At 50.0% G+C, this 24,685-nt stretch overlaps 1 protein-coding gene across 1 annotated transcript in view; it reads right to left on the reverse strand.

The window, feature by feature from the left end:
* Positions 1-24,685, reverse strand: part of LOC119442250 (growth factor receptor-bound protein 14) — a 191,432-nt gene that overhangs the window by 108,443 nt on the left and 58,304 nt on the right. Inside the window, exon 2 of the mRNA XM_037707056.2 lies at positions 22,419-22,519. Coding sequence (XP_037562984.1) covers positions 22,419-22,519 — 101 coding nt within the window. The remainder of the gene's footprint in view (positions 1-22,418; positions 22,520-24,685) is intronic.

A 24,685-nucleotide genomic window follows, 5' to 3' on the forward strand; every position in this document is an offset into this window, starting at 1 on the left:
TCCTGCTGCGTTTCGTCAAAAGGGCCCCACTGCCTCGTGTCGCAACGTTCGAGCACTGGAACTCCGCCTTACTGTGCTATCTATCTATCTATCTATCTATCTATCTATCTATCTATCTATCTATCTATCTATCTATCTATCTATCTATCTATCTATCTATCTATCTATCTATCTATCTATCTATCTATCTATCTATATCTATCTATCTATCTATCTATCTATCTATCTATCTATCTATCTATCTATCTATCTATCTATCTATCTATCTATCTATCTTATCTATCTATCTATCTATCTATCTATCTATCTATCTATCTATCTATCTATCTATCTATCTATCTATCTATCTATCTATCTATCTATCTATCTATCTATCTATCTATCTATCTATCTATCTATCTATCTTTTTTTATTGATCTGGGAGACAAGCGAGCACGCTGGCGTAAACGATTTCATTTCGAAAATTTCGAAGACCAGCCTCTCCCATGCTTTCAACCAGAAGTAAACCTCTTACTCTCTTTTTTTTCCCGGTAGACCTTAAATAGACGTACCGCGGAGCAAAATGTGACCTCCGAGATCGCGCCTCGCCTCTAATCTCAGAGGAATAATATGAAAGCTATGAAAAGCAGTGGCTATAGAGGACTCCAAAGTGGAGGATTCGCATTAACTTTTGGCCCGATCATTAACTTTTGAATATCGATCGACCTAGTCGTATATATTCGTACTATAATATTTTATTTCTCAGAATTCAATATATAGAGGTGTTTTTTTGAGTGAATACGGTATAGGTCATTTGCCCCAAGTCCAATGCTGCATGGCTCGTTTGTGCGATGGCGCAGACTCAAATAGTCGTGCGCGCCGTTTAGCCAGAAAAGGCCGCTCGCTCCCGACTTTCACTTAACGCTCTTTATTTAGAGACTTCTTCGACCCTTTTCACCAAAAGCAGAAAAACGCGGCGCTCCATATCAATCAATCGATCGATTGCCCTATCGATCGCGGCTGAAAGGTCAATCGAACGGAGGCAGCTCGAGAGAGAGGGGGAGTGAGAGAGAGAGAGAGCTGAGAGAAAGCGCAGCGCAGTCGAAGCCCTTTATATACGACCATTTGAGCACGGCCGCGCGTGATGGGGTTCGTGTATAAATATTCATTACCCAAAAGGCACGGCGACGCGATTCGCGCGAGCACGGCACGAAGAGTACATGATTACCACATGCCACCGCGGCGTATACGAAGTTCAATTAATAAGCTGGCGCCCGCGTATTGCGGTTTGATGAATGACCGTGGCGCGGAGTCCGCAACACGCACGCGCAACTCGGCAGCACATATTTTATGCGAGAGTGCAACCTGAACGGGCTCAATCCTGACACACCGAAGGGCGCGAATCTATACACACGCGAACAGCGCGAAACGGCATTCAAAGTACATGTACATTCTGAATGTCCAGCAAGGGCTCGCAGCCGGATGAGCAATGAGACAGGTGTGTAATATGAAAGACGCCGCCTATTGACAGGGGCTCAACGAGCGTATTTTTTCAGTTCCTCCTTGTCGGAACGCAATCATCGAGGCAGGGAATCGAACCCCGTACTTCGTTCTGAGCAGCGTGCACAGCGTCATTGTCACTGAGAGAACCTTAGCCATCGGGTTATCCGTGCAATAACCTGAGCGATCAATGAATCGACTCGCGTGGCCGCCAGATAAGCGAAGCAGCTAGCAGCGCGTTCAACTCGACCGACGAGCGAGAGTGCAATGGGCGAGGATGCAACAATGACATTCGTCGTCGGCGTTTAGCGAAACGAGAGGCGCGTATACAGGAACAAAATTTGAGGAAGTTTCCTGTACTCACTCATTTCGCTGGGAGCACGCTCTTTAAAAGTTAAGCAATTTCAGGCGCGTGTGCAAATGCTTCTTCACGGTCAGCATATATACTCTGCGGCCGCACGAACCCACGCCCCCTTTTTTTTTATTCGAGGCATCCCCGCCTCCAGCTTTCGCACTTTTCCACGCGAGCGGTCGCTTCATTCGTTGCTGCTCAGCTGTGTCAATCTCTTACGCAACTCTCGCGTTCCACTGCATGCGCGTGCCTGTGACGTATACACGAATAGAGAGGGGAAAGCTTAGAAACGGCTGGAAGCTTCCATGTATAGTACGGAGCTCGCGGTGACCCAGTTTTGTTTTCGCGGCCCAAAGATATGCATCGGCCGTTATGTTGGTGGGTTGGTGAATGCGCCGATGGTGCCCACAGTAAAAACAGGAAGGAAATAAGCCAAAAGGAAACGGCACATCGGTGCGCGTACTCTAACGCGCGTCAGTGACAGAAGCACACCAGACGACCGTGGAAACCTCGCACTGCTCGGCTGTCTGTCGCGCCTGGGGCCACCTCCCGCTCCCACAGCTGCGTCACACCATATTATACCTGCCGCCCACTTACTTCGCTGCACAAATGGTACGTCCGGCAGAACTGAATACGTAAGACCAAAAGAAACCCTCCGCGTATGCACGCTCACAGAAAAGCGAAATTACACCATGCTCGCCCACAGCGTGCAATCGGGAGTGGTGGGAAGCTTGTTCGGCCAGGCGTACGTAACAAGTACGCTGGCATATGTGACGTCATTCGCCAGCCGCGACTGACAGCAATCTCTAAGGGGCCCCGCCGCATATATACTGCTGCTTGGCGAGACGTTAAGTAACCAACGTACGACTGAATATTGGTGACGCGCAATATGCGGCCAAGTCACGCAGTAACGTTTTCGCGCAGTCAGGAGAACCCGACCACCCGAGTCTTTTTCGGAACCAACCAGCGAGTTGTGTGCTTAGATGTTTGTGATATCGCTAAGGAAGATCCCTACTCCTCGAGTTGCCATAGTCAAGCCTCACTCTGCACGGCCCTTTGAAGTAGGAGCATAACAACAGGGGATTAAGGAAGCTATATATATATATATATATATATATATATATATATATACGAACAAGAAGGGCGGATAAAGATAAAACAATATTCCTTCTCCTATTATAACACCTTAAGAAAACTACAAAATCACCTTCGACCTCTTACAAGATGTCGGCAAGAGAAAAAAATTGGCAGAAAGCCCTGTCGGAGCATGTCCCCTAAATCTATGGTAAACTGGCACGTCTCCACATCCACATCGGGGACGTTTAGGGGACGCTCCACATTGAGCGTCCTCTAAACATCTTCTTAATTGGCGCATTTCCAGAAAGTTTTATAGCAGTCCCCTGTATAACGGCGATGAGATCGTCAACACAACACGCGTTAACGGTGCCAAAAGGACCCCGCGTCTTCCTATGCGAGATCAATAATGGTAAAACCATCACGAACGGTGGCTGCCGTCCACAACCGCGGAGACCCTTGTAGCCGTGCACGGCCACGGGCGGACATCACGATTCGAAGAGGAGGCGCCGAATGTGGGAGTATACCAACGCAAGGTTCCGTTAGCTGCAGCTTTTTACCGCAGCCGACGGACCATTAGCGTCGTAGTCCACCTTTTCCTACGGAGAACCCTTCCTCTTTTTGCATTTTAACTTTTCCGTTTTTCTTCATTCTTTTTCTTGGTCCTCGTTATCGGTGCCGTCACGTGGACGGGCACACGCGAGGGTCGGCGTGCGCGGCAGAAAGGGAGGAGGCGAGAGCTATATAGGGGCCGCGCCGCTCGCAGTAAGCGCCGTCTGCGAAAGCGAGCGAACGAAGGGAAGAGAGAGAGGCTTGGTTGCACAGACACGGTCGCAATTAGAAAACGTGCGCGACGACATTCCGCGGCATTAATGAGCGGCGTGCCCGCGCCGACACCGGTGGTGCCGTTTTAGCGTCGGCGGCGGCCCCAAGGTCGTCGCTGCCTACTTAGCCGACGCACGAACTCGGGGACCAGGCACGAGCACGCCGCCGTTCCAGGAACGGGACGTCCAGGGACGAAGGCACGAACGGGTCGGGGGAGACACGCCCGGCGCGCTCCGCAACCTCTATAACGCCATTCACAGCAGCAGCGCAAGAGAAAGTGACGCCATACGCGCGCGCGCGACCTCCGCCGCGCCTGCCGCGTGACGTCTATATGCAAGACGATTTTGTCGAGTATAGACGGCGTCTCTCCGACAGAAAAGAGGAAGAAGAGCGACCACGTGAAGTCGAGGTGCGACCGTTAAAAGGCGCCCGCGCCACAGGCGAGGCTGCATGCGACAGTGTCGACTGTATATACCACAGCGCAAGCACACCCAGTGACAAACGACGAATGGTTGTTTTATCTCTTTCCTCGTAGTGCAGACACGCACGCATGTGCGCTGCAAAACCAGCTGTTGCTGTGGAGTGACCCCAAAAATAGAAACAAAAGAGCAACGAGAGAGAGAGAGAGAGAGAGAGAAAAGAATGAAAATGAGGCTACAACTTTATATAACCCTTCCGCGCACGCGCGCGAGGCCTGATATGCCCCTGTCATCGCGAGGATAGGGAGGAAAGTGCGACAGATAGAATGCCAGAGCTGGCAGCTGCGACATGCACAACAGGAGCCGCAATCAGCAGCTTCCAACGAAGTCAACGGCCGCCGACTGGGAGCGAATCCTACGTGCGGAAAAACTGGGACATTTCGTAACAGGAACGCAAGTGACGAAAGTGTGACATCATCGCAATAAATGTCAGTTTAAAAATGCTTCTTTCTGCCTATACCCGGACGGAATAAACTTGCAGCAGCGTCACGCGACTGCCACATACGAGCCCGGCCAGCTCGGCCCATGCTGGCAGCGCAGGCGTTGTGGAATGTTGAGGAGGGCGTACGACTGTGCGCAGGAAGCGAGAGAAGCCTGAAAAATCGTAACGGTACGTCACGAAATAATTGCCAGTGAGTGTCATATCCAATCACAGCCTGCAAATGGGTGCTCATTGGTGGTTTTGACGGTTCTGAAACGTGACAAAGTGCAAGCAGCACGTCATAGTATATTGTCCTCCCAAGCGTTGGGATATGGTCCCGCGGCATCATCACAACCCACAAACGCGTGTCATAAGAAGCACCCAGAGAAAAGATAAAGAAACGTAACGCGATAAGAGAAACTGTGGAAACTGGACAATTGTACTTCGTTTCGTGGAAGCGCAAAGCGAGAAGCATAAACTGTCATTGGTGAAAGATTATAAGTTCTATCGCCAACTTTCATTACCAGACAAAAAAAAAAGAAAGACAGTCAGACCTGCCATTCCTTCGAAAAAAAAAGAGAAAGCGCAAATGACATTACCTGGCTAAAGAAAAGAATTTGCCCAGTCAACCGCGCTCTAAGAGCTGCATAGCAGCTCTGGAGAGCAGATCGCACGGTAATTTGGCGAGGTAAGACTCGCGAGCAAGGAGTGCTCGATGTTTCCAAATCCGCTCCACCTTCCCTATTCGCTGTGGAATTTTATCTTTTCGTCCACGTGCACTGCTCATCGAGGGTCAGTCGCACGCACCCGTTCGTACAAGTTCTTCGCGCACACATCCAATCACTCGCTAAAAACACAGAATAAAGAAGGAAGAAAGAAAGCGCGCGCGAGAGAGAGAGAGAGAGAGAGAGAGAGAGATCGACATAGTTGCGTAGCGCTGCTTCGCGTTCAGTCGGCAGTCACGAAGCGCGCCGCTGACGTCCGGTGACGCAAGGCGGGCATTTGCCACGTGTCTTCCAAGCGCTGCGGGAAAGCCAACCTGCTGTCGACAAGGGGATAGTGCGGGGGAACGAGCAACGGTTCTCCCGTCCGGTTCGCTCTCGTGTACGTCACCGTGCATCATCCTTGCCGCGGCACTGCTCCCGGCAAAGACTGCGCAACGTCGGCTGTCATCGCCGCTGAAATTGCGACGACAGAGAGACCACTAGTGTGCACAGAAGAAAAGGGGGAAAAGGTGGTGGGGGGAGCAAAACGGCATCAATAGCGCAGCGCTAACCTGTCCCACGAATGGAATTAGAATCAGAATGAATTCGGAGCAGCCTCGTTTCGCTTTGACGTTGTAACTCCACTCGTGAAGTTGCGCTTCAAAGAACTCCTACATTGAGGAATCAGAATGTTTGGCAATAAAGAAACGCAGAAAGTGATTTCTAGCGCATAAGATCTTGCAGTTGCTGAGAATGGAATAAATCGAAGTAGGAGCGGGGAGTTTTAGTCAGATAGGGGTGCGAGGGGGGAGGGGGGGTTTAGAGGGAGGAAGGCGGAGTGCCATGCATGAAGGTAACAACTGCAGCTGACGTATGGAAAACCACGGGTCCCTGAATAAAACATCCGTGCGCGCAGTGTACGGAGGAATTTCGAAACTAACACCAATCACTTGAGCCAACTATTCCAGGCAGCCGGCCCTCCGCAAACAAGAAGGGGCCTTCTATCGCCCCGCAAATGCCATGCCGCACGTATACGGTGGGGGCCTTGATTCGACGGAGTAACCCGACATTTTCGCCGGCGCGATGCTTCCAGCTGGCCGTAATCGATATTCTATCACACTTATGGTTACGCAAGAGCAGGGGAATCGCTTTCTGATGCTTTTCCTGTGCCACTCCCGCCTTGCCTTGCGCGTTCTTTTTCTCCTCAAACCGTGACGAGAATGCCCGCCTTCCCTCATATAATCGCAGGCGCCCTTTCGCCTCACGCGTCAAGTTTGGCGAAACGCTTTAGCAGCACACACGACAAGTTTCGCTTCTGCAGCTTGCGCATCTATTTGTCTCATGTGTGCTCTCAGGCGTGTTCGTCTATTTCGGCGCTCAAGGCATACCCTTCGATCATTCCCCGTCTCAAGAAGCACGGCTTAAGTGAAAAAAATTAGCGAAGACGTTACCGGACGTACGGTTCACAGGTGAATAAAAACGCCAATGTGAGTCTCACACTTTTCTAGTACTCCAGCTGCAAGTGACGACTGAAGCTTTGTGAATGCAGTGCAGATGTGTGAAGAAAGGCGCTCGCGCCACCAACCACGAGTCATTTGCTGCCTGGAGATTGTACACTTTCCGGAGGGGGAAATAGTCATTGAGCGACATGGGGAACGGTGCGCGCGTGCACGTCTTCTGCGCGTGCGCCGAGGTTATCCAAGCATTCAAGATTGCACCTGTTGACAGAGGCCACGGAGGCGCTTCCATCAGGGCTCGATCCAGAGGCAAAGTCATAACATGAATGCGGCACCGGATTAGGACAAGTTGCACCACTTTTCCCTAAGCGAAAGATTCGTTCGCAGTGCAATTTCTTCGCGTATCACTCAAAACGTAAAAGACCTCAGAAATTCTCTAATGCAAAGACACCCGGGTACCATGCATAGGGTGCACGGTTAAAGAACCTGAAGTGGTCATAATTATTCCGGAGTCCCCCACTACGGTGTGCCTCATAATCATATCGTGGTTTTTGGCACGTAACACCTGAGAATCTAATTCAAAGCTCTTTCTCTCTCTCTCTATTAGGCCATTCGCCTTCGAATGTTGCTCGTAACCGAAGTGGCTAGCGCTTTGCGGTTCCCCAAGATAGCAAAAGTGCAGACACTCCAACCCAGACGGTCACTGTGTATACCGCTAGACGAAGGCATACACGGCGTTCCCCCTGACTGGTATTCCGCCGCGCCGATGTCAGCTACCGTTATCGCCCGGTTTAGCTCTGGAAGAGAGAAACTGATGATGACGCGTAAAACACCAAGCTGTCACAAAACACGGAGACTGAAGGAGCCCTAAAGCTAACGAAAAGCGTTACGAAGCCATATATTTCACAAGCAACACGGTCGTGATCGCTAAGTCAAATGTTGCAGCGCCCTTCCTTCCCAAATGCGGCTCTGGAAGCGCGTTAATTGCTTTGTAAAAAGAAACACACACGGGATAGGGGTAGGATAGGATAGGGGTAGGGATAGGATATATGCAGCGAGAGAGCAACATGGCTTGCTCGTGCTTCCTCGCGATTAACTGGCCCTGAATCTCGAACGAATACACCAGAGAAATTTAGAGAACGGACGGGGCGCTGCGGAGCCTCTATGCGATGTCACATGGAAAGAGAGAGAGAGAGAGAGCCTGATTCCCCTCATGCATTTACCGTTCTCTTGACCAATTAAGTGACGCAAGCAACTCAAAATAGTTTTTCCGTTCAAAAGCACGAACTGCTTTCTTTTGGATCAGTTTAAATTATGGGACAACGTCCGAACGTTGTTCTTTTACAGCCAACTTAGCCAGTCTGCGAATGCCGTGTTTATATAATCCCGTAACGTGTATCTTCCCTGAGCTCCGTTGCATAAGTTCGCCCTCGAATTTTGATAACTACGGGCAGTATATATTCTTATTATCTTTAAATACCCGCCTGTGCAATGCCTCGTAGCGAGACAAACATACACACACACAAACACACACAATAAAAACAAATGAAGAAAGAAACCTTGTGCGAAGCCTCAAGGTTAAATATTAAATTGCAATACGTTTTTACGAAACTGCGCGCAAGATGAACGAGATTGCCCGTATATATAACCTGGTCACGAGGTCAAGCAGGCGCTCGTTTTGCAAAAGACGTGGATTCTGTTACTTCAATACCTGCCATATCCGTTACTATGACGACGGCGTTGCCAATCGAGAGAAAGTCGTTACGTTGTGCAATAACAATTAAAAAAAATACAACGGGTCATCTCTTCCCGGACGACAACGACGAGACACGTGTCCGTCTACGGTTCGAGGACATTCTATAGTACACGCTGACGAAAGGTCTTGACTATTCTATATATACTGTCACTGTCATCTAGCTGCAAGGCGTTTCAGCGAACCGAATTCGAAAAGACGCTCCCGCGCAAGCCATAACGTTTCGAGTTACGTCGTCGTAACGCACGCGCATTTATTTCAGCAGAGGTACTCGCGCAATAATCGATACATGTTAACCGCTGGTGCAACCCTTGCTGACGGTTAAGTAGTAACGGTTGCGAAACAGGTGCGAGGATATCGCCGTCTCGTTTCGTTGTCGAATCCATCTATCGATTCGAGCCATCGTCAAGGGACAAACTGACCAGCTGCAGGCATGTACCAGCACGTACGCAGTCGTAAATTGCGCGGTGCAGATTACAAGGTACAATGAGAACTGTGTCAATTGATACATTTTCGAAGCATGTACAGCATCATCATTACCAGCCTATATTTATGTCCACTGCAGGACGAAGGCATATTCCTGTGATCTCCAATTACCCCTGTTTTGCGCTAGCTGATTCCAACTTGCGCCTGCAAATTTCCTAACTTCATCACCCCACCTAGTTTTTTGCCGTCCTCGACTGCGCTTCCCTTCTCTTGGTATATCCATTCTGTAACTCTAATGGTCCACCGGTTATCCACCCTACGCATTACATGGCCTGCCCAGCTCCATTTCTTCCGCTTAATGTCAACTAGAATATCGCCTATCCCCGTGACGGGAAAGGCAGGGAAGTTAAGCGGAAGATAGGCTTCTGGTTTGCTACCCTACATTGAGAGAACCGTAATGGTGAAAATAAAGACGGAAAGATTAGACGAGAAAGGAAAGAAACGCGCAAAAATATATATAGAGAGGGGATGGGGAACACCCGGAAGTATCAAAGTTTCTCTAACAGGCCACTCGAACGTATATAGAAACTTCAATAGCGCCTACCACAGAAACAACCAACAAGCTTGGCTAACCATCATTTCAATAGCGCCTTGACCGACTTGGTGTGCATGACGACCGTATATGCCGACATTCCACGATTGTCTGCTCCGGAAGCAGCTAAAGGATTCTGCGAAAGCGACGCCAAACCACAGTCAGCAAAGTTGTCTCAGTTAGAGATGGTCCAGACGGAGGACGGATTCGAACATAGGCATCAAGGCTACATTCACATGTGTGTTGGAAACTAACTAAGCGTAAAGGTCGGTGTGCATTGACCTAGATGAAGACCACCACGAGCTCACAGGTAGCTCAGTGACACTTGCATCGGTACTACAGAACATCGCACGCGTAATGCGCAAGATGTTCACGGATTGGGCTTCCGCCGGAGGCAAGTGCCTCTTATTCCCCATAAATTTCCCATTTTTCCTCGTAGATTCTACATTCCGTTAAAAAAATTGGAGGACGCTTAAGCTTCGCCTTTAAGAGTGGAACGCGATAGCGTTATCGGGCTCCGTTCGCATCCCATTTTTCTTTATGAGTAGGCTTCAGTGCAACACAACGTGGGAAAGCCAGCTTGCAAAGACCAAGCTTAGTACACTGATCCCCATAAAGTCGGCTTCAATTTTCAACACAAATGCATTGCTGGGAAGACATTTTTACAGGAGCAATTTAAGCCGTTTTATATCAAAATGTGGAGGCCCTAGGACCTTTTTTTATTATTTCATTGATTGTTTGCTGGTGCCCCGAGGCGCGCGCGTGTCCAAAATTTAGAAAGGCTCTGTTTTCAACATTCCCCTCAATGTTGCCTAGAACCAAAGCACAGCAGAACACCAGAATTGGAGGACGCTTAAGCTTCGCCTTTAAGAGTGGAACGCGATAACATTCAAATATCCCTGGCTGCTTATCACGCTTTTTTTTTCTCGTATATTCACATTACAATCCGACGCTATCACGCCTGTAGGTTGTGGTTAAGTCGTACTTTACGATTTTTCTGACGGATTTTACTTTAAGAAATTCAATTTTTGTTCACTAACGCCTGGCGCCACGCGGAGGGACTGTGTGGTCGGGGTGGTTCAGGATGATATGGTTTGGCATGATTATTTCCGTCAGACGCCGATGCTTAACGCCGAAGCCGACGCCGGATTTTCTGGGACACGGGGCCCTTAACGCTATCGCGTTAAAACACAGCCATTTCCCTCTGTGCATTTCCTTGGCTTCATTTCCTATTACCTTTGTATGGTCGTTGCTAACGAAGTCAAGCCCTTATAGGTTCCGTTCATTATTCTCGACAAGTTCGTAGCACATAGCGAGGGTCCCGAGTCTGGCAGCCTTGATGCCTGGAGTCAGCATGCGAGTGTTTATCGGCCAGTTGCCTGCTCGTGAGGTCACGCACTAGACGTGACGCCAGCGGTTTAAAGATGGGTTTAAAGGATGTGCCCCATCCGCCACAATGACCGATCGTGGCGCTGGCTAACACTCCCAGCGCTGATTCAGCGAGAAGCGAGGTTAAGGAATTCTCGCTAATTGCAGTTCGAAAGCACGACAATATACACAAGCGGAAAGGCAGAACGGAGCATGCAATCGTGCAAGGTCTGGCAGGACAGGGAAGCACCGCGACAGAAATACAATAACCCGCGAACAGTTCGCGCCAAATTACACTGCCGTGAGCACAGCGAAGATCGGTGCTCATATAAGGCGGGTTCTATTTAAAAAAGAAGAAAAAAAAAGAGGGGAAAAAGAAAAAAAGAATCGCTCGCTCTGCGCAAGCACGGTCATTTGACGGTTTCGTAGAAAGAGAGTGCACACACCGAATAATTGAGTTTCGCAATCACTCCGATCTGTGGTAATCACGGTTCCATCAGGCACAAATGACAATCGCAGCTGTTCCCGCGTGGATGCAGGCGAATACGGCAGCCGGGCGTTGACTCCTAAATGCGCAGAACAGCTGAGGATTCTAGGAGGAGGAGGAGGAGGAGGAAGCCCACGTCCAGAGTACCATCCACTAAAACCCAACTGCAGTAGCGCGAGTGCTGCGACACACTTCGAACGGACGTTGCGGAGCGAGAATTCTAAATCACGCAAAACGCAACAGGTGCGGGAACAACTGCCACTGATGGGGCTTTAACCTGTTTCGAATTCAGTATACCAAAAAAGAGCGAACTATTGCCTGCACGTCGCGGTTAAGTGCGCGCGTGGCCGAATCACCTGTAGCAAGACTACTCGGTAAATTATTAGCAACAACGTTTCACATCGCCTTGTTCGTTTATCACCATTATCATCATCAGCAGCATCAGCAGCCACCGCAGTCTATTTTATGTCCACTGCAGGACGAATTCTGCTCTAATTACCACTGTCTTGCGTCACTGACGCCATCGTATGCCTTCAAGTTTCCTAATTTCGTCCCACCATCTTGTGTGTCCTCGACTGCGCTTCCCTTCTCTTGGCACCCATTCTGGCACCCATCGATTATCTGCCCTACGCATTACATGGCCAGCTGAACTCTATTTCTTCATCCTAATGTCAAGCAGAAATATCGGCTGCTCCCGTTAGCACGCTAATCCACGCCGCTATCTACGCATATATTTTATTTTCGTTGACAGTTACCATCATCTTTCGTTTATATGGCCCATTAGTGCGCACAGAGAAGGGACTCCGTAGTCGGGCTGCCGCAATAAAATCAACCAGATGGTGCTCTTCAAAGAGCAAGATATTTCTCAGTACACGGCCCTTTCGATACCGACGATACAGAGATCGCGAAATCGAACAGCTCAGCAGCAAAACCGCGTTAGCGCAGCTGCCACAGCCTTGCGTATAGCACAGCATCATAGTGTACTGCTGAATTTCGGGTACGGTTCGAAACTCTCATTATCCACGGCACAGCGCTCACGCCAAAACAAATGCGAGGGCGCGTGTTTCACACTGCAGCGTCGGAACAAGAGGTTCGCTTCAGAGCGTGCGCCGCATGTACAAACACATCGTTCCCGTGACGGCGGAGAGCGTGTTCAAAGAGACGCCGCGCGCGTAACGACTGGCTGGCCTCTTTCAAAGCGTTCACGCCACTTAGATAAAGGGTCCGTCATAATCCTCAAGCGGTACACACACCGACGCGCGAAGCCCTGCGCCTGCTTTATTTTACGACGGGTAAATTGTCCCCTCGCGTAGCTGTCAAATACCCGCCGCGAGAACAGTACACAAATCTCGGACCGTGCGACCGATAAGCGTCCACGAAACGCCTTTCCGCAACCCTATGATTTACGCTACACGCTTTTTTAAGGCGGCAAAACGTTCATTTTTTTCGTCCCATATGCCACAAAGCGCCAGCAACAGTGTCGAGCGCGCGCTACACACACCGCACGTGGAAGTGAAACCACAACGGTAACAACTAATTATGTCACCCGCACAAGCGCCCGTCACTCGTTTACTCGTAAAGATATTTAAACCACCCGCTGCTCGCACACCACCAACGCCACCTACACTGCAGTGTTAGCGGCGAAGGGGGAGCGCCAAGAAACTAAAGCACAGGAAACGGCCGAGCGTAGCGCATTCACAGCCGGCTCCTTTAGGGGCCCTCATTGAACGAACTCACTCTTATTCCGCAGAAACGGTCCAGCTGATTCATACGTGGTGTGAAAATATAACGGGCGATGAAAGCGAAGGAAGGCGCTCGATCGGCCTTTTTCTCCGATTTCCTCGCGAAATGCGCAGATGTGACTTCCTCTCAGGAAGTTGAACGCGAAAATGACAGTGAACATGTGCGTGCGGGTCTTGGCGATAATGTGCGCAACGCCCTGAGCAGCGAATGACACTTTCCGCTGGCGCGTCGTCGCAAAAGTACGAAAACAGTATACGTATACGCGAGTCGTGACAGATTTTTGGCTCAAATGCCAGTTTCGACCAGGCTTTCAAGTTTCATTCTTAACCAGCGCACACCCAAAAAGCGTCAATGACGTTACTAACATCAGGAAACTCTATTCAACCGAGCGAAAACCGCAATGTGTTACTAAAGCACGAAATATGCTTCAAAACGGATCTCCAATAGCGCAATACGACAGCTCTTGCGCTGGTACTTCAGCTAGGGATGACAGAAGGAAGTTCGGATCGCGACAAAAAGCAAGCTAATGCCGCGGTACAGTAGCCGTTACACTGTATATAAAACACGTACAACACACAACGGTCGAAGTCATTCAAATGCAAGTCATTTGGCACCCGGGAGCAGCACGGCCTGGTAACCGAACGGGTGACAACACTGAGTTGTCCGCTGTATTAACGTATCTTTCGGGACACTAGTGGCCCTAGTGGCTGTGAAATGGTAAAGGGTACTTATGTGGAACCGATCGCCTTCTGAATCAACCCGACAGAGAGCGATAGAACAAAAATATTTCCACACTCACAAATTGGCGAGAACTCGGCTGCAGACTGAATGGGCTCCCGCGTCCATAGCAGCCGAAGCCGCGCGGCGTTCCCGGCATTCCCACAGGTGCGCCCCGTTTGTGATAGATGGCAGCACAAACCAGGAGTCGCACCACCGCGCCCTCCCGCGTCTGCGAGCGCAGTGATTCGACTCGCCACCAGATGGCTGGTGGAGTCCAGGTGAAAAACGCATCGCAGTCGTGGCTCTGACAAGGCGCGAAAATTGGCGGGTGCATGCGAGTTCTGAAGCTGCTGCCATCAACGGAAGTAAAGTTTGGTGTCAAAGCGAACTGGTTCTACCTTGTGTGCGACTTTCTACTCGCGACAGCGTCCTCCGCTAGTGCTTCATAACGACGGCAAGGCGCGAGTTTCAAATGAGGCCAGCACCGTCTCATGACAACTCGGCAGTCTAGCGTCTCTTGCGCTGGAGTTTCAGGTATAGTAGCGGCGCCTGGTGGCGGCGAGAAAAGTTATCTGCGTCGTACTAGCTTAGGTAGTATTGAGCCCTGGCTGTGGCGAAACACGTTTCCAGCCCGAGTTCTGCGTTGATTCGCACTTTTTTATGCCCTGCTGCGAGTGCGAAAAGGCTCGTCACTTCTCACAGACCGCCGCAGCCTAGCTTTGCGAAAACGGACTATCCGTGCGCCGTGGGACGTGATACTGGAAGCAGAAGGAATCGGCGACGCCGATCCGGAGAGACCTATCTCAGCCTCGAAAAAGCGTCACCGTCGTTACTGCTGCGTCGTGGGCAGCCACGAGCAAGAAGGCCTGAATCCCAACATCAGATTCTACCGTTTTCCTTCAAGGCCGCACGCAACGGAGCGTCGGGCGCGCTGGATAACTTCCCTACCCCACTACGAGCAGCACAGCGAAGTTCGAGAGTTAAATGTGCTCATCCTTGACATCAAGCCACCACGTTAACGCAGTGCAATAAGGCAGTATTAATTACAGCACATCGATGTTCGAGCGCTGTCATTAAGAGCTACATCAAGCGAGCAGCGCACGAGCTCGCGCTGCAGCGTGCGACTCGCACGTACGTTACTGCGAGCTCATATGCATTGCCTCAGTTGTTTATCAGTTACTAAAGGGACAGATGGTCGCTACTACAGCGCAGGCATAACTACTTATCTAGCGGCATGCAGTCAACAAAGATTGCAGAAGGCCCGCCGTTTCGCGGCATGCTGAAAGACCGCTGCCGTCGCGGCGCGTACGATCGCGCGCTCGAGCAGTTCGTACATCGCGGCATGCTGAAAGACCGCTGCCGTCGCGGCGCGTACCGTCGTGCGCTCGAGCAGTTCCGTACACATGAAGTCTGCTTATCACTGCTGTGAATTCATTTATAGCAAGCATTTTCTGGCGGTTGTGCGCCTGAATCTAGCAGCGAGCAAACCTTATCTGAAGTTCAACTTCGTACGCTTCACTTGCGATTGACACCGCGCTAAAACTTCGCCACTTATTTCTTGAACGGCGTACAAGCACTTTGCGTTGCATAATTTCTTGCCTTTACGCAGCGTGCCACCTCTGAAAAAATCTTCGGTGCCCGATATTCGCTGCAGGCCGTGGTAGAGCACAACCGAAAGTAGCGGTCACTATTGTAAACGTGCTTTCCGAAGCAGACGACCGAGCTTGGTACTATACTACCCAGTTCAGGACAGAGGGCGCTCTTTAGCACTATTTTTGCAGCGCCCCCTGGGCAAAGCAGGATCCCATGCACAGGTCGGCGCATACAAAAAGAAAGTTTACACGACCGGCCGCGGTGACTCAGTGGTTATATCGTACTTATGCTAAGCACGAGGTCCCGGGTGCGACTTCCGGTGATGGCGGCCGCATTCCGATGGAGGAAGAAAGCACTATTACCTCTGTACCAGGGGGGTTCGGTGGTGAAACCTCACGTGGTCAAAGTCTACTCCGGGTTTAAGATCATTTAACTCTTGAGACAATCCAATGTTTCTATGCCGCAGGAAGGAATGGAGTATATCACCGAAATTTAATCCACGTCGCACTGACCACTACGATCAGCAGAACTGCTTCACAGGGGGGTGTACATGGAGATGATGTAGAACAAACAAATGGCGGGAATGAAATAAGTTCTTGTCAAGTTATCTAAGCGTAATCGTGACGCCATATATCTTGGGTTATAAGCGATTATCAGTTGAGGCTATTTTTAGCAATAACAATTATAGACAAAAACACTACTCGCCGACTGGGTTCTCGAGAAGGTCATTGCTGAATCCGCGCATATAATACCTTTCGAAGGACACAATACTGCCAGATTAACGCCGTCGCAGTCTAAGAACGACGCACTGCTATAGGAAAAGTACTGGAACCAGAAAAAGAACCATAAGGAGCATGCTGACGTTCCCGTCGAGCGGTCAGCGTTAGTTAAAAAGATCTGGGTCACGCGCAGCCATCTCGTCCTGTGCGCTCGTTAGAACCGGGGCAGGTTACTGTGATCTTTTTCTCCATCCACGCAGCCGCCAAGGCCGCGCGACGCCGCTAAGAAAGCCTGGTTTCGAGAAACGAATTCACGGAAACATCTACATGAGCGCTGAAGGAGGGCGCGGGTAGCGATTAGTTAGATAATAGATATATCCTTACGATAAACAGCCCGTTATATATTTTTTTTTTATCGACGCCGCTTCCATTCGGAGCAAGCCAAACCAAGCGGCACAACTTGTAGCGAGCACTGCATACATATCGCTGTGTATATATAAGAAGCGGCCACAAAATATTACTTGAAAGAAAAAAATGCCGAGTCCGGCGCGTTTCGGTTAATAGCCCCGATTAATCTTCCAGCATTAACACGTTGCTCTGAATCGCCAGAACAAGTTCAACCGTCGAGATTTGGGTTTCCCGATTTCGCTACTTCAGCAAGCTCTCTCCCAGCCTCGTTTCGTCTTACTTTTCTTGGTTATCTATCCCAGCAAGTGTGCCGACAATGAAAGATAAGAAATAGAACTTTAGCTCTTGGCGTTCGCATCTCATGCAGCCTTGTTTTGATCGTCCAAGGAAAGTCGAAGAGAGATACAGCTCGCAGTGCGACCCTTGAGTCGCGCCACCCGCGGTGTTGCTCGCGGATTAACAGTTAGTGCGGCGAGCCGCCGCGGAGTGGCGCCACCCGGCCTATATATATATATATATATATATATATATATATATATATATATATAGGCCGGGTGATCATTTTGAAGTCTTACGGGCCTCTAAAAATCGCCTGTGGAAGATATAATTCTTGTCGTTGAGCTTTGAATTATTCGATGAGGTGGACATCACGCGAAATCGAAACACATATCAACTAATTAGCGAACTTTGACTAATTAACTTCATAATTACTTCAAGGGACATATTGCAATTTCCGAATTGTAGCCCGTGATTTTTGCAATTCACTTGAAATGAATTGCCAGGTTTACAGTGTGAGACGAAATACATGGGCGTTCCAGTTACATTTCTGCTTCAATGCATAAAAGAGCGTTTTGTTAAAAAAAGGTATTTGGACCAACAGTGCATTTTTACGGAGCTTGATGGCGCATGCCTCCAAACAGGCGTCATGCTGGAAATTCATTGCAAATGAATACGCCTGACAATCTCACCGGCTACAATTCGTAAATCGCAATATGTGCCGTAAATTAATTAGAAAGTTAATTAGTAATTTTTAAGTTAGCTGAATGCACGTTTAGGTTTTTCGAGCAAGTAATGTCCGCCTCTCCGAACAATCCAGCTCAATGACTATAATTATGGTATCTGCAACAGGCGATCTTTAATAATTGCATAAACCTTAATGATCACCCCGTGCATAGGTCCAATGGAAAACTTCCGCCAAGCTGTGCTGCATGGCTGAAACCAGCCGAATCAATAGTGCTGAATTTTTAGTCCATCATTTTTATCGAAAGCTAATTACCTGCACTATAGTGTAGTGTAACAACCGTTCGCTTCAACGCAGTTACTGGCTAGTGGTGGTTCATGCATACAGTTCATACAGTTGTGGGAGAGAAACATCGAGAGGATTGATAAGAGAAAGGCGAGACACACAGTGGCTGCGTTCCCTTCGCACTGTTTCATTACAGTTCAACGATCCCACAGTGAAGGCGCGTCTGCGGCGTGCCGTAGAGAGCAAGAACACGGTATCCGCCAAATTGGGCTCCGCAATATGGCGTCCAAATCCACTCCCTCCTCCCTTGCCTCTTCAGCCAATTACGCCAAGTGGGAATAAGACTCATCCCTCTACACCCACCCCGCCCGGCGTATTAATCCACCAAGACATCGCATAGCGCGCTATACCCCCGCCGACATGAGTGCGACGATCTATAGTACCAATGCGGCGCCACGCTGTCGCGTCCATGTTTACACGCGGCTATACATACTCCGCTTAACAAAAACGCCACAGTGAAATCTAAGCACGTGCTCGATACTGCACTCAAGACTGAGCGGCTATGTGACGCACAAACAAGCGCGCGGCGCTTCTGGTTGGAATGGCTAAACGCCACCACGTAAGCATTTCACAGTCAGATTATACTGCAAGAGCCAGATTACTGCCAGATTATTGTAAGACCCTACATATGAGATTACGGTACACGCGGGCACGAGTTGTCCTCTACAATGAGCACGACCGTGAGACAGAGCGAGAAAGACGGGGCCACAAACAAACACGGCGCGCGTTACAAACCAGTCTCAAGCAGCCCCACGGCCGGGAAAGAGTGAGCGACAGCCGTGAGGGGGGCACACCGTGGCCCAAGCCCTACTCCGGCGGCGGGTCGCCCTTGGACCTCATGCGGAGCAGGTGTCTAAATCGGAGCCAGCCAGCGAGCAAAAGAAAATCTGCTGCCGCGACGGCGCGACGCAGTAATCCCACCAAGGACGCCCGACTCGAGGCGACCGGCTCCCGTGGCAGCACACGCTACACCGAGGAGGAGAGAGATAGCATAGCACAGCACACGGGGGAGGGGGGGGGGGGGAGGAGAGGGACGCCGGGACCATGAGACGACGATAGCGGGCCTCGACGTCGTGTGCTCAGCGCGGGACCGCTGCAGTACCCGGAGCGGCAGGGTTTATCTCGGGCCCGCTTTAGGTCACGTGGGTCAACTCGGCTTTAGACAGACGGGCGGCGCCGGCGATGTGCCCCGTTTCCGCGTTTAGCAATCAGCGAACAGACTCTGTCGAAGCGCCGCTGGTTGAAGAGCAAAGTGCGGAAGAAAAGAAAACACACACGAACCTATACGGCGATGTGCGTGGTTTGCATGTACGAAGTTCGCAGCAGGTTATCTGGTCACTTATCCTTTGTGGTGAATCAATAACTGATTCAGCAGACTGAATTCAGTTACGAGTCCACTTATGAGTCCCCATTTTCACGCGTCCTTGTATGCATGCTGCAAAGAACGATTTCGCTACCAGGAAAGCATTACGAGCACAGCACACGCGGCAGTGTTTCGCTGTGCCAAACAATCGGGTTCCTATTTCCATAGCTATCGGCTACGTTAATTTTGTGTGTTGTAACAATATATACCACCAGTGTAGTTTCTGCGTCTTACTTTTTTTTTTTTTCGTTATATTTACGTCAAGTGACTAACCCTTTTTTCGCCATCGCGGTTCGAACAATAACGCTTTCTTCGTGCGGAAGATACGGTCGACGTCACCGGAGCTTTCAAACCTCAACGCATCAGTGTGTACACTCACGAATCCAAACTTAAGTTCATAGTGGAACTGAGAGTGTTGTTGCTTGCCATAACTAACAATCAAGAAGAATCACTCGACAGTAGCTCGTCTTTCTCAAACCCGGCACTTGGCTAGGCATAGCCGCTTTGCCTCAGTGATTTCGTGCTTGCGGTGAAGCACGCTGCCGCCGCGGGAAGCATAACTGCACAGTGACAGTGACAAGAACTTTTACTGGTCCTGAGAAACTGGCCAGGGGGAGCCGAAGGCTTCCTCAGGTCAAAAAAAAAAAAGTTGGTTTGCATAACTACACAAACCAACTTTTTTTTCTTATCTTATGGAACACATGAAAGAAGAAAGAAAACGACAGCATAGGCTTTAAAAGGTCAAGTACAACCGGATAATCAAATTTTACACTTCGGTTTGGGCTAGTTGGTCCCTGGTCAAATTATAAAAAGAAAAAAAAAGTGTAAAGGCGCGACGAAAGTGACAAAACACAAGCTTGTCTCGAGTGTCAGCGCTGGTCTTGTACAACTGCGTATGTTTTATGTCAGACAAGTCAAACGACAGCTGGCAGCATTGGCCTATCCAATGAATGTTCCAAACAGCTCCAAGGTGCTTTGAATGTCGCCTGCTGTCGGTATCATCATCATCTGTCACTGAACATTTCACTCACGGCACCCACGTGACAGTCGCCGGCTATAAATCGCCTTTGTCGAAACAGCAGAAAGCAGCATGGAACGCGCTGATCGCGTCGTATCCCGTCGTTGTGACCAAGTCGACGTGAATCAATCACGCGCACAAGATGCGTCCCGTTATCACAATACAAATCCCACTGCTTCGCGTGGAGTGGGACAACTCCCACTGAGAAGAAAGGTGCCAACGCCACCCACTTTTCGCTAAGTCTGCCGGCCGATTCCGCTCCGAGAAAGCCTACAAAGAGCGAACATTCTCTCGCAATACGCGGCCAGAAATCTATCGGTTTCATCAACGTATATGCGGCCCCACGCACGAGCTTGCGGTGCCCACGCTATGTACGTAAACAACTGCGCGCGTCGGCGGAGAGCGAATGGACCAAGTAGTCGAAGCCGCCGCTGCGCCCCGGCGTATCATCATAGAGTAACACTCTATGGTATCATTGCCAAAAGCGAGGTGGGCGTTCGCGTTTCCAACCGCCGCTGGGGGCGAACCGCAACTTCGTACCACCGCAAATGACAACGAACTCGCGCACGGTCCGCGCTGAGCGCGCGCGCGATTAGGAAAACGAATCAAATAGAGAAGCAAAAGAAAAATCCTCGCACCCCTCCACCCCCCCCCCCCCCTCAAAAAAAAAAAAAAAAAAAGCGCGGGCCGCAGAGTAACGAAGCGACGGCCATCGGCGGCCGGCTGTTGCAAACAACATACACTCGAGACACGCCCACGCCGTCCGAGGATGATGCTCGACGCAGGAGGCGTGCGTGCGCGCGTCCTCCCGCCGCCGCCGCCGTTCACGCTCCGTCCATCTCGCCCTCTCCGCTTCCTTTCCACGTTTTTCCCGCGCTCCGCGGCCTGTCTGCACCGCGGGGCAGAGCTCGCTCGCCGTATCGAATTCCCTTTCTCCTGCGCCTCCTCCTCCGACGAACGACGACGACGACGAGCCATTTGGCCTCGGAGCGCGCGGCAGAGACACAAAAGGACCAGGCGCCAAGCGCCCGCGGGGCAGAGCGCAAAATAAAACCCCGCGTCAACAGGAAATGCCAGACTGCACCCGAGACGCTCGCCCGTGATGCCTTGACTGGCCTCTCTGCTGCCGAGTATTTTATACCTTGCGGTGTAATACCGCTCCGTCTGGTGCACCGCACGCCCGCCTTCTTCTCGGCCGGGCTTCGAGGGTCAGCACGGCTGCGGACAACGGTGGGGCAGAGAGAGAGAGAGAGGGGGGGGGGGGGCAGCGGAGAACTGCGGCGTGCATTGCGCGCGCTGTGGGCTCGCGGATTCGTGCCGCGGCGCGCATGGAACTTGTCCTCCTCTTTCGACACGGCTTCGAGCAACTGGTCAGTTTGTTTTGTTTCCCACCTCGTATAATCTTTGCCAGCGCGCCCGCCTTTCCACCTCGCTTCGCACACTCGCGACGACCGCCGGTGTTCGTCATCGGGGGCGCGGGCGGAACAGAGGGAGCGCGCGATGGAGAGTTTTCGGTGGAAGCATGACTGGCGAGGCCGCGGCTTTCGAAGCGCCGCATAAAAACGCGTGCCAATTTTTTTTTTCTCGGACCTTAATGGCCGGTCGCCGAGCCAGCCGTAGAGAATCCGCGGGATAATACGGCGGTAGCGCCGCCATACGGGCGCGCCGAAAGTTTGGAGGCGTTCGCTCGTGACCGCGGAGCGTCACGCGTTTTTACTCCCTGCGCGTCAGGGCCAGAGTGATGACCCGAACGAAAGGCCCGGCGGCGTTGTTTACAGCTTTCTCCTGCTGGCTTTCAAACGGATTTGTGACGAAAAAAAAAATGTATGCATTTTTTCAACGATACTGAGTTATAAACGCAACAATTCTCGATGATTACGCACGCGCGAATAAACTTATCGCCCGTTGAGAAAAACGTGATTACCTGGAAATTTTATAAAGTTAAAGCGTAATAAACAAGACCAAGCAACAGGTCATTTTCTTTTTTTCGTTCGGAACTGATGTTCCGTGAACGGGTACCTTCAAAATGAATGCCATAATACATCGAACTACATAAAATACCGACGAGGGAGAAAGGCACGCTGGCAAGAAATGTTGGCAACAATGCATGCAATGTTCGTTATATACTCACGAGTTGGCGGTCATCTGGAGGATGGAGTTGGAGAGCTGCAGGCAACTCATGCTGTTGAACGCGGCACCCCAGCCCACACCTCGGGCGGCCAAGTAGTGTTCCTGCGAAAAGAAGAGAGAGAAAATGGTTACCACGTGTTCTTCCGTCTCGGACGGGCGCCGCTATAAGAATGCGGCACTCGCTCGTATACATTTAAGTATCTCTATCAGGGCGGATGCAATGCCCTGCGAGGCAAAATAAAGCAGAATCACAACCTTACAGCGCGTGGGAAATGGAACCGAGAGTCTTGTTCTACTCAACGTGCCGCGTATACTTATCCAGTTGGTAAGCAAATGCTGCACGACCGAGTAGTAATCTATTGAGATCGAATTACTGTCTTTTTTTTTTCCTCCAAGATTTTTTTCCCGCTTCTTTGTGCGTTACTTGGAGTCTGGTGCCGGAAGCAGAGGCCAGGTACGTAGAAACACGAGTAGATATAGTAGACTTTAAATATTCCGTAGGTTGATGTAATACTCAACTAAAGTGTGCTCTAAAATGCGTCTCAAGCACCTTGACGTCAGGCAGATCCCACGAAGAAACCAGCGCACGACCCATCCATGCAAAGCACACTTCGTCGAAGATATATACAAGGCGTTCGCCCAGGCGAGTATAAACGCCACGGCGTTTTGACCGTGTCACTACTGATCCGTATCCGGTTTCCTTAACCTACGCATCGTTCAGTTGCACCTGCCTAATGTCCCTCTTATATTCTGTTCCAATCAAAGGCGGCGCTCACAATATATTCATTTATCCACTGCTGATTATGCAGGAATGAAGTTATTAAACGGCGCTAGCTTCTATGAAAAAATAAATAAAATGATTACCGCCAGGGCAGTATAGTTAAATCTAGGGGTGTGCGAATGTCCGAAACTTTCGAATAACGAATCGAATGGTCTCCTATCCGATTCGGCCTTCGAATTGAATCGACACTATTTGTAAATGCGAATATTTTTCGAATACCTTTCGAATATTTGTAAACGTCAACTGCGCCCAAATAAACATAAAATTGTAGCAAAAGTATGGCAAATGTTCACCCCCGTGGGCATAGTATAGACATAAAACACGAGAGCTTGCATAGTGGAGCAGGCTACGTCACTTATGTAGCGATACTTTACAGGTTGTACAGCGAACATTCCCACTCTCTGAATAGCCCTGTGCATGCGAAGAAACTAATTGTTTGCTCCTAATGTTCCATTTGTGTTGTTAACAAACAACGCTCCCTAAAGTACTATGTAATGACAAAAGCTTCCTAATTTTAATTACACTAGGATGTGAACAACGTTTTATAATTACTGCGATAGCGGCAGTTCATTATTCGAAAACTATTCGAAAGCTATTCGATTCGTTTCGTTTCCGGCACTATTCGATTCGTATTCGATTCAGTCTCAAAAATAACTATTCGCACATCCTTAGTTAATTCCAAGCATTAGGACCCAGGGAGCAAAATAACTGCGACGTGTTGTATCTAGAAGCCCCTTCTCCCCATTCGCCTGCTGCAATCGTGCAACGTCTGCAAAGGCACCTCATTTTCTGGAGCATATAGCATGCTAAGCGTGTACGTGGCCAGGCAAACATCTCAAGCATTCATTAATGAATGCCCGAAAGTAATCTTTTTAGCACACGAGGGGAAGTGCTTCAGCACCCCCAAGAACAGCTGGTCTTTAACCATCGAACCTAGCACTTGCCCGGTGAATTCGACTGCACCCATTCTCTTCCTCTGACGCATACCCTATAGTAAAGGAGCAAGCGCAAGCCGGTCGATGCAGTCAAAGGCCGACATGGCCTTTACCTCTCTGCAACAGGCTGTACATTCTAACCTTGCTACTATAGGTTCTTGGCGTATTTGACGTCACACAGACGGCTTGTCGTCGTCGATAGGAAACGTGCCAGATGCCTGTATCGTGAGCCCTTTATTTGTTCCTTTTTTTTTTTATTCGCAGGAGGGCTGCGCAGGTTCCCCCTCGATGACGTCACGCATGCACACGTCAACACGCACCGCGACCAGATGCGCGAGGAATTATGCTTTCGGTACACAACCGCAGAGGACAGTGTTCTAAAGAGTGCTTGTCATATTTTTACTATCCATAGAAGGTTACCCTTTCTGGTTTCCTTTTGGCTCTCTCATTTATTCTTTTTTTCCTGTATTTTTCTGCAAACATTTTGACAAGTGTAATGTGTGTTTTCTGACCTTGAAAAACAAGGCCGCGTCTTTCGCCACGCACATGCAA

This window comes from Dermacentor silvarum, chromosome 2 (assembly GCF_013339745.2).
Source record: "Dermacentor silvarum isolate Dsil-2018 chromosome 2, BIME_Dsil_1.4, whole genome shotgun sequence".
Lineage (NCBI taxonomy): Eukaryota > Metazoa > Arthropoda > Arachnida > Ixodida > Ixodidae > Dermacentor > Dermacentor silvarum.